Source organism: Mizuhopecten yessoensis, unplaced genomic scaffold, assembly GCF_002113885.1.
Source record: "Mizuhopecten yessoensis strain PY_sf001 unplaced genomic scaffold, ASM211388v2 scaffold5345, whole genome shotgun sequence".
Classification (NCBI taxonomy): Eukaryota; Metazoa; Mollusca; class Bivalvia; order Pectinida; family Pectinidae; genus Mizuhopecten; species Mizuhopecten yessoensis.
The window spans coordinates 44,701-57,111 of record NW_018406003.1 but is presented as its reverse complement, the minus strand read 5'-3'; the positions used below and the strand labels follow the sequence as shown (position 1 = coordinate 57,111).

At 35.2% G+C, this 12,411-nt stretch overlaps 1 protein-coding gene across 1 annotated transcript in view; it reads left to right on the top strand.

Annotated features, from left to right (window-relative positions):
• Positions 1-555: 555 nt before the first annotated feature.
• LOC110450604 overlaps positions 556-12,411 on the top strand; it is a 42,450-nt gene continuing 30,594 nt past the window's right edge. The window contains exon 1 of the mRNA XM_021498213.1: positions 556-819. Coding sequence (XP_021353888.1) covers positions 796-819 — 24 coding nt within the window. The 5' untranslated portion in view covers positions 556-795. The remainder of the gene's footprint in view (positions 820-12,411) is intronic.

Here is a 12,411-nt window from a genome sequence, read left to right as displayed (position 1 = left end):
TGTTCCATCATTCAGTATAGTGTTCTATCATTCAGTTTAGTGTTCTATCATTCAGTATATTGTTCTATCATTCAGTATAGTGTTCTATCATTCAGTATATTGTTCTATTATACAGTGTATTATTCTATCATTAAATATATTGTTCTATCATTTAGTATATTGTTCTATCAGTCAGTATATTGTTTTATCATTCAGTATATTGTTCCATCATTCAGTATATTGTTCTATCATTCAGTATAGTGTTCTATCATTCAGTATATTATTCTATCATTAAGTATATTGTTCTATCACTCAGTATATTGTTCCCACATTAAATACACTATTCTATCATTAAGTATACTGTTTATCATTGAGTATATTGTTCCATCATTAAGTATATTGATTTTATTATTTAGAATTAGCCTGACGTTAATCTGGAATTGTTTTAAATCAGCGTTACAGACTTGATGTCATTGAACATTACCGTTGCAGCAATGTTACAAGTCGTTATCAGCAAGCTTTAGTGTCAATACGTCTTAAACGCCAGCGATACATCTTAGAGGGTGGTAGCGATTTAAAAAGTGTCCTGTTTTAGGTAAAGAGAATACAATTCGACGGTTCACGGGTGAACTACCGCCGTCAATGCCCATGCAGGGTAGGTATATATACCCGCTACAGAGCAGTAGGCCAGAGTAACCAAGCTCCGTCGTTGAGTAGTGTAGAAAACCTCTGTTACATTTTCGGATTAATTGGACTAATTTAACTGGAGGATTAAGTGAATAACTGACATCCACCTCTCGTTTTTTGGGGTCCAGGATGCCTCGACGGTCTAAAAGAAAGGTAAGAAGCTTGTATGTGTGAGAAAGAGGTCGGCAGAAGACCATGCGTTTGATTGGCAGGGTGAGAAAAACTTGACCTTGTATTGTTATTATCAATGTCCATCTAAGGTCCAGTACAGTAACTAGATAGGGTAGTCCTACTGATTACCGATTGATCATATTACATTTCCTGTCGAAATACAATAAAGTAGATTAGCTCATTACGCCGGGTAAATTATTAGGTTTGTCATCTCTAGGTACGGATGCTTGATACATTTGGTGAAACTTAATATTATGATTGTTTATCATAAATATCATAAACGGCATTCACGTCCCATAAATCATATTATTATTGCATATGTTATTCAATCTGTACAGCTCATCAGTGTGAAGAGAGTTAATGTTTACGTGAACACAAGGTAGAAATCCAGTCAGTGGTCGGTAGGCATCAACTCAAAAAATAAAAGCTTAAACGATAAAATTCCAAGTGTTTGCCGTTAATACAGCCGGTAAAACTGTCTCTTTATTGTCCCTTATGTAGAGAACACAGATAAAATGTGCTGCCCACATCTCGTACCACGTGACGTTGTGATGCAGCAGGCGTACTTTTTCTGCACATTTCTGCATGGTTGTTTGTTGATCTGATCACAGTGTACGTGATATTTAGTAACTGTGATCGTGTACGTTTAACAAGACCTACCAAGACATACACGAAGCAAAACCTAGTGGCAGCGAGTTATTTGTACCTGTATTAATAACAAACGAGATTGAAATCAAACCAAAACACACTCTAACGACTAAATGGTCGCCATTGTTGTTTAGATTTCATAAATAAATTAGATACTTTTGTATATTAGTTTTTATTTAAAATACATATGTAATACATTTATCTTTAAAATTACTTCCAATACGTCGTCGATGCCTTCATTACTGAGCCATGAACTGTACCAGGGTTGATACACCTGTCTGGGAATGTTTCTGGATACCCAGCTTGTCACTTTTTTCTTCTAACGCCATTCTTACGAAATTACTTAATTACCTTACTACAGTATGGCTTTAGAAAATAATTCTATGGCAAAAGAAATTGTACAACTTAACTTTGTGAACAGGGTCATCATAGGAAAGCACAGAGTCGAGCAATAATGTACAGGAAAAGCTCATCCAAACTTTCCCCTATTCTATGTATTTTAAATTAAACGTAGCTGACGGTTGTAGAATCAGATCCAAAGAACACAGCCCAATTAACTTAATAAATCAACGACACATCTTGTATTATTGGTATATTGAAACTACTTATTAAAAGTAAATAATAGCATTTTAAACTAATCATCTAACGGTAAAGGATTCACTGTTTGTATAGTTAATTACATTTAAATCTCTGCTGAAAAAAGAGTTAATAATTATGACGTTTTGGTAATTCAAAAAGAGAGTCTGACATCATTTCCCTTGTCAAAATAACATCTATCAATTTATTTTTTAAATTCGTATACCACTACAGTATTATCCATGCTGAACATAAATCACGTCTAAACTTTTCTATAATAACTTTTCACCTGTCAAAGATTAAAAAAGCAGATATAGCTGTTGTAATTGTGACGTTTCATTACCATTGGTTACGTAGCTTTGTGTTTGTTCAACAAGACTACGTCTCTTCCCATTACAAAACGGGGCTTGGAAGTGGCAGTAGCGTATTAATCAGCTGTGCTCTTGTATTGGTATTATAGAACTAGTATATTTATTTTATTTTATTTTTCTTGTTCAATGCATTCGTTGATGTGAAAGTGAAATGACCTGACAATTTCGACGCACAGTTATGCATATCAAAAATACATCATATACGTTTCGATTGTCCTTGGCACCTGGTGTTTGTAATTTAATTCGTATTGATGAATTAATTTGTATTTCAACACAGGCATTAGAAAGGTAAAGATGTGTATTAAAACTACACATTGTTCAAACTTCGGTCGGCAAAACCTCGCTTAAATAACATGGCACCATTAAATCTCATGTAAAATCACTCAATGGTCTCTATACAAGTTCACTTCTTCTAATCTTTGGAAACTCTGGATTTTTTTAAGTAAGTATTTACCGACTTGAAGACGCAGATTTTTAAAAAAAATATATTTGATCATCATTGATCACTTTCTAAGACACGATCATCTCGTTAATGATATAACATTTCATTCAACCCAGCACGCACGCATATATTGTTAAACCCCGATGAAAACTATCCACGCTTTTAATTTGTTTGTTCTTTTTTTGTGTTTGGCATCCTCTATGTACATAAAAAGTGGTCTTATGGTTCGTTTAGAATTAATACAGGCATAGTTACACTTTGTAACCTAACCGAAATGTAATATGGCCTTTGATCCTGTGTTTTATCAAGGTTTTAATTACCTTTATTTTCCAAAAATGTACATGTATCTTATTCAGCTCAGTTTTTATTTTTTCAATGTTTATCCACAATCTGTTGCGGGGCAACACAAAGATTTGAAACTTAAGCACTTTTATGTTTCGAATTAGATGCATTTGCCAAAAAACTACCAAACTAATTTGCAAACGGTTGGGCATACGTTTAGGTAGTTCAAAGCATGAAGTAACGTTATCCACAGCTAGCGCAGCATTGTCACCTTACCAAGTGATTTTGTTCATGCAGGTAGAGCGTAAAAATTGTACCTGTTACCCCATTGCATAATCGTAAGAGGCGATTAAATTTGGGATCTGATCTTTTCTCTTTGTTCTAAACAACTTTTTTCTTCCTAATGTCTCCCTTGACAATGCCTCACTTTTGGCCTTTAGTTGAGCTTTCGCCCCTGTGAGGAAAGGTTTGGGTTCTTTCCCCTGGCTGAGACATACTAGAGTCTGTAAAAATGGCAGTTTCTATCCTGCTTAACGCTCGACCATTAAGGAGTGGGACGACTGGTTCGCCCGTTGTCAATATAATGTGACCGGGTAGAGTGTCCTGATGGATGTCTTCGGCAATATGTTTCAGTGAGGTATCACTATAAAGCCGTCATCAGTTTCGTGCTATCACATGGAGACAAACATGAAAGTATCGCAGCCTCCCAAAACACACACGCATACACTCCACGCATGCATCTTGCACACAGGGGAGGCCGTCCTTAAATGATCATAGCTGTTGGTAGGACGTTAAACAATACCAAACCAAACCAAACCAAAACAAACCAACTGATTTCTGTCGACAGTACCTGCATTGTTCATGTTTCAGAATAATCTTTCCGGACGGAGTTTCATGCTAGTGTGCCATAGTTATACCTTTTCAATGAAGTGATACGTTAACAAAGCTCTATTTTAATGTAACCGAGGACAGTGTATCCTCATTACTCTGGTTGTGGAGATCCCATTCTTTAAACAAACAAACAAAACAAACAAAACAAAAACCAAAAGTATAATGTTTAACGGGGTACCAGTGTCTATTTTAACTATAACATGTTTAGATATATTAATAGGTATTGGACAAGGACATTAACAACACGTACAAGCACTTTTGTTTATCGTAATCTGGTTTTTAGAATTATTATTAGTAATGATTTATAGTGATATCCGTTGATAAGTTCAACCTGCAATTATATAATTATCTACCATTCCAGAAGTACAGCAAGCAGGTTTTTTTTTAAAGGATCCTGCTATTATAACAAACACTTATTTGGACATTCAAAAATATTTCAAGTTTGTCACTTATAAATGTTTTGCAACCGCACGTACATTAAATTCATTTTCATAATCCAATATTTATAATAATTCAACTCAAACGACAGTTTTCGGGTAGAATGTCTACTTGCTTCCGAAACGTTTGATTAGTTTGGTAATGGTTTTACATCTAACAGTGACAGTGATACAAATGTGGAAACGTTATCTATTCCCATATATTAACCTGACAACACATGACTATGCAATGTTTCTTCATAAGCATATATGGAAAACGTAAATGATTGATAGATCACTGCAGTAATAGTTATGCAACTATTTAATAGGACATGCTGTGAAAACGAAGATCACACCGTTTTACAGGACAACCCGGAACGGTTAATGTGTAAAACACATATTACATTTACCGTGACTGTTACTGTGTAATACATATACATTGTACTATTGGAATACCACAGGAGTTACTATGTAATACATATACTAGACATACCGTGACAGTTACTATGTAATACATATACTAGACATACCGTGACAGTGACTATGTAATACATATACTAGACACACCGTGACAGTTACTATGTAATACATATACTAGACACACCGTGACAGTGACTATATAATACATATACTAGACATACCGTGACAGTGACTATATAATACATATACTAGACATACCGTGACAGTTACTATGTAATACATATACTAGACATACCTTGACAGTGACTATGTAATACATATACTAGACATACCGTGACAGTGACTATGTAATACATATACTAGACATACCGTGACAGTGACTATGTAATACATATACTAGACATACCGTGACAGTGACTATGTAATACATATACTAGACATACCGTGACAGTGACTATGTAATACATATACTAGACATACCGTGACAGTGACTATGTAATACATATACTAGACATACCGTGACAGTGACTATGTAATACATATACTAGACATACCGTGACAGTGACTATGTAATACATATACTAGACATACCGTGACAGTGACTATGTAATACATATACTAGACATACCGTGACAGTGACTATGTAATACATATACTAGACATACCGTGACAGTGACTATGTAATACATATACTAGACATACCGTGACAGTGACTATGTAATACATATACTAGACATACCGTGACAGTGACTATGTAATACATATACTAGACATACCGTGACAGTGACTATGTAATACATATACTAGACATACCGTGACAGTGACTATGTAATACATATACTAGACATACCGTGACAGTGACTATGTAATACATATACTAGACATACCGTGACAGTGACTATGTAATACATATACTAGACATACCGTGACAGTGACTATGTAATACATATACTAGACATACCGTGACAGTGACTATGTAATACATATACTAGACATACCGTGACAGTGACTATGTAATACATATACTAGACATACCGTGACAGTGACTATGTAATACATATACTAGACATACCGTGACAGTGACTATGTAATACATATACTAGACATACCGTGACAGTGACTATGTAATACATATACTAGACATACCGTGACAGTGACTATGTAATACATATACTAGACATACCGTGACAGTGACTATGTAATACATATACTAGACATACCGTGACAGTGACTATGTAATACATATACTAGACATACCGTGACAGTGACTATGTAATACATATACTAGACATACCGTGACAGTGACTATGTAATACATATACTAGACATACCGTGACAGTGACTATGTAATACATATACTAGACATACCGTGACAGTGACTATGTAATACATATACTAGACATACCGTGACAGTGACTATGTAATACATATACTAGACATACCGTGACAGTGACTATGTAATACATATACTAGACATACCGTGACAGTGACTATGTAATACATATACTAGACATACCGTGACAGTGACTATGTAATACATATACTAGACATACCGTGACAGTGACTATGTAATACATATACTAGACATACCGTGACAGTGACTATGTAATACATATACTAGACATACCGTGACAGTGACTATGTAATACATATACTAGACATACCGTGACAGTGACTATGTAATACATATACTAGACATACCGTGACAGTGACTATGTAATACATATACTAGACATACCGTGACAGTGACTATGTAATACATATACTAGACATACCGTGACAGTGACTATGTAATACATATACTAGACATACCGTGACAGTGACTATGTAATACATATACTAGACATACCGTGACAGTGACTATGTAATACATATACTAGACATACCGTGACAGTGACTATGTAATACATATACTAGACATACCGTGACAGTGACTATGTAATACATATACTAGACATACCGTGACAGTGACTATGTAATACATATACTAGACATACCGTGACAGTGACTATGTAATACATATACTAGACATACCGTGACAGTGACTATGTAATACATATACTAGACATACCGTGACAGTGACTATGTAATACATATACTAGACATACCGTGACAGTGACTATGTAATACATATACTAGACATACCGTGACAGTGACTATGTAATACATATACTAGACATACCGTGACAGTGACTATGTAATACATATACTAGACATACCGTGACAGTGACTATGTAATACATATACTAGACATACCGTGACAGTGACTATGTAATACATATACTAGACATACCGTGACAGTGACTATGTAATACATATACTAGACATACCGTGACAGTGACTATGTAATACATATACTAGACATACCGTGACAGTGACTATGTAATACATATACTAGACATACCGTGACAGTGACTATGTAATACATATACTAGACATACCGTGACAGTGACTATGTAATACATATACTAGACATACCGTGACAGTGACTATGTAATACATATACTAGACATACCGTGACAGTGACTATGTAATACATATACTAGACATACCGTGACAGTGACTATGTAATACATATACTAGACATACCGTGACAGTGACTATGTAATACATATACTAGACATACCGTGACAGTGACTATGTAATACATATACTAGACATACCGTGACAGTGACTATGTAATACATATACTAGACATACCGTGACAGTGACTATGTAATACATATACTAGACATACCGTGACAGTGACTATGTAATACATATACTAGACATACCGTGACAGTGACTATGTAATACATATACTAGACATACCGTGACAGTGACTATGTAATACATATACTAGACATACCGTGACAGTGACTATGTAATACATATACTAGACATACCGTGACAGTGACTATGTAATACATATACTAGACATACCGTGACAGTGACTATGTAATACATATACTAGACATACCGTGACAGTGACTATGTAATACATATACTAGACATACCGTGACAGTGACTATGTAATACATATACTAGACATACCGTGACAGTGACTATGTAATACATATACTAGACATACCGTGACAGTGACTATGTAATACATATACTAGACATACCGTGACAGTGACTATGTAATACATATACTAGACATACCGTGACAGTGACTATGTAATACATATACTAGACATACCGTGACAGTGACTATGTAATACATATACTAGACATACCGTGACAGTGACTATGTAATACATATACTAGACATACCGTGACAGTGACTATGTAATACATATACTAGACATACCGTGACAGTGACTATGTAATACATATACTAGACATACCGTGACAGTTACTATGTAATACATATACTAGACATACCGTGACAGTGACTACGTAATACATATACTAGACACACCGTGACAGTTACTATGTAATACATTTACTAGACATACCGTGACAGTAACTATGTAATACATATACTAGACATACCGTGACAGTGACTACGTAATACATATACTAGACACACCGTGACAGTGACTAAGTAATATATATACTAGACATAACGTGACAGTTACTATTATACACACCGTGCCAGTTACTATGTAATAATCTAGACAAACCTTGTAACTAACGAAATGACTTATGTACATATTGAACAATTATGTATATTACACTTTTGATGGTTGTCTGAGTTATTCTTTTTTCAAATAGGTTTTAGAAAAGTAAGTGATTCGAATTCATCCTTGCACTTTAACATCGTATTCTTCATGAGTGTGAAGTGTTTACTACCGTGTGACATTGAATAAATTATACTGTATGTTATACATTGAATCACAAAAGGTTCATAAACTGATCTGCAGCTTTCAAAGCCATGCCAACGCATAAATCTATGTTGTTGATCCGTTTATTCAACCTTGCTTCCGGTAGAGAGTTACTAATGTTGATTGAGAGAAAGCTTACGCCTTACAGACAGGAAGTGACTTAATAGGGGTTATTCTTGGTTGACATTGGTGTTTGTTCTAGAGTGTAAGTGTATGCATTGTTTCAGATGTTACCCAATTAGTCTAATGGAACGTTAAATCAAAGGTGCATTTCTGAGTTCATTTTTTTTTTAAATCTCAACAGATTTTTGTATTTATCATACGACAGCTGGTCTACACAGTTTATACATGCATGTCTTATTTTATCACTACCCGAGTTATCGATATGACATTGTTTGGATTCGCCTTACATTTACATGGCGGATGTCGGCGATGAATTAGAGGACGCTTACCCTTCCGTAATACCTGGTCCTATTTTTCTTGAATTTTTCAAAAGTCACCATGAACATATTTCCTTTGTTCATATTTTGCCCTAGTTTATCGATTTCACTTATGTACTCCCTTGTAATTTGTTAGGTGTTTAACACATTAATAGACCAGATTAAAAAGTAAAAGTACCACAATCAATATAAGATCTTGGCATTGTGATTTCCCATTGAAGACATCACGTCAAATGGTGACGTTCAGGCTCCACTACTGCGTTTATAAATAAGAACGTGAAGCCTCTTCATCTCGGCAGACTTTTGCTAAACTGTAAACTTCTAATCTTGTAAAATAAATTTCGCATTAAATGGAAACTCAGTTCAGATCCCATATAAAGTGCATCCCACACATTCCTGTTTTCTCTTTAGTCATCATAAGCTCATAGTGTTACCTTGTTGGCCGGGTTTCCTTGCTGCTGAAGCAAACTTTGACTTCTCAATATGTATAACATCAGGAGTTATACGAAAGTGGTCTCTACTAACAAACGTTATGCACGTTGTAAACAATATAGCTACAAGGAACATATTTGTGTGGTTCGATTATTGGCGATTCAAATTTATATCTTTACGTCTCGGGAATAGCAATTTATTGATTGTTTATAATACATTCATTCCTACTACCACCACGGTTTCAGTAATATCACCAGATTTCAGTAATTAACTCTGGTATACAATCTGAAGCTGGATTATTCATCCTAATAAGCTATCTTTAGCAACAAAACTATGTTTCATGACCAGAACATGCATGTAGCTTCGCGCAATTAAATATCATAAGTCCATGTGACATTAAATTACCCATTATGTCTGTCATCTAAAGACCTTAGCCCAGGTAGGAATTGTCTCCTTTGTAAAAAAAGCCATGAATTGACGAAAGCAGTCTTGCATAATACACTAGTATTTTTGCTACTTATTTCAGTATTAATATGCTATTTATTTTTTGAAGCTTGAAAATGTCTCATTAAGTCCTTATTAACATATCAATATACATAATCCTTTGTTACAGATGCAACGAAGTTGAACGAGGACGATTTTATTACAACAATTTGAACATTTTACATTTCTTTGAAGGTGAAGGGGAAAAGGTTTCATTTTCAAAGTTAACGTTTTCATCTGAGCATATTTCTAAGATTTTTTTATTCATTTTAGCATTTATCTTTTAGACAACCTATGCTTTATTATTTTGTAGAATTAAGCTTTCTGAGATTTACTGCCTGTTTTTCGAACGAGACAACATTAAACAGCTTCACATAGCTACAACAATAAATGAAATTAAGTCTGATGAAGGTAACAGATTAAATAAATTACTAATGTTATTACGAATTAACATTTATCTGAACTTGTATACTATATAATTTTACCAGCCTTATTATATATATCGAAGTATGCTACTCGAATTATTTAAGCTATCTAAAATGTCCCCACCCGTCTAACCCAGAAAGGCTTCCCTTTGTAGATGAACTAAGGCTCGTCTGTAAGGCTAATTTATGCATAAGACTTTTATAAGACCCCGTCAATGTCTGTTCGTTTGTCGACCTAGTAAGGTTCCTCACATCAAGTATTACTATACATACTTGACAGTGTGACCTTAACTAATATGGTCCGCCTTGCCATCGTTTAGGTAAGAAAGGTGAACTTTCTGATGACTGACCCATCGTGCGATAGAGTCAGTCTTACTTATTGGAGCGTTACGTTTGCTCAGTTTTAAACTATTTTAGAACAGCAGAAGCATGAGTAGCTAGTTGTATCCAGGTTTTGGGTCTTGTTTGCCAGTATATAGAACAGCATATATTCCAATCTAAATCATCTCAGAGACTGAACTAAAGTTTTGTAGCAACGACAGTTTCTTTTTAAACAATTTCATCGGCTTATAATGCCAATACTACCTAAATGCAGTGATAAGCGACTCAACCTAATCTCATGGTATGAATTCGCATGTTAATGTCAGAGATACTTGAAGAGACATAATTTTCAACAAGAAATACCATGTTTTCACCAAAATGGTTTCCTCGGGCAGGTTTGGGGGAAGAATAGACCTGCTATATCCCAATGTATACGTATCTTGGGATCCCTGCAGAATAAGGGTTTAAGTCCGTGTCATCTACTTAGAACACACTGAGAGACCATAACTGTTTTACTACCTTCATTGCATCAATTGGGATCGTCTTTTTCTTTTTTCACTCCACTGCTCTTGCTTTTCGGTGTTATCTCCCTCGGCACGTGTCTATTATACAGGTCTGTCTTCATACGTGTATGATCGCAGCTGTTTCGAGGTACTGGTCGTAGGTCGGTGGTTTTTCTACGGGAACTTCGGTTTTCCTCCACCACTAAAACCTGACACGTCCTTAAATGACCATAGCTGTATATAAGACGTAAAACATAAACAAACCAAGCGAGGACGTTAAACCCTAACAAGCAAATAAAACAGACAAAACCTGATTTTTGTACAATGATAGTTCTACCTGAGGACAGAAAATGTACCAGCGAAGCGAATACGCTGACTGAACAGAAATAGAATGGATCTAGGTACGAGCCTCATGATTTTACAGAAGATTTTCATATAAAATGGTTTACTGCCTGGAATATTCACCAGTCAAAATATACCTAGACGGAGGCCTGAATTTAGCGTTCAATCGAACGTTTTAGGTAAGAGGTAACTAGAACGTTTTAGGTAAGAGGTCACTAGAACGTTTTAGGTAAGAGGTAACAGAACGTTTTAGGTAAGAGGTAACAGAACGTTTTAGGTAAGAGGTAAATAGAACGTTTTAGGTAAGAGGACACTAAAACGTTTTGGGTAAGAGGTAACTAGAACGTTTTGGGTAAGAGGTAACTAGATTGTTTTAGGTAAGAGGACACTAGAACGTTTTAGGTAAGAGGTAACTAGAACGTTTTAGGTAAGAGACAACTAGAACGTTTTGGGTAAGAGGTAACTAGAACGCTTTGGGTAAGAGGTAGCTAGAACGTGTTAGGTAAGAGGTAACTAGAATATTTTAGGTAAGAGTAACTAGAACATTTTGGGTAAGAGGTAACTAGAACGTTTTAGGTAAGAGGTAACTATGACGTTTTAGGTAAGAGGACACTAGAACGTTTTGGGTAAGAGGTAACTAGAATATTTTAGGTAAGAGTAACTAAAACGTTTTGGGTAAGAGGTAACTAGATTGTTTTAGGTAAGAGGACACTAGAACGTTTTAGGTAAGAGGTAACTAGAACGTTTTAGGTAAGAGGACACTAAAACGTTTT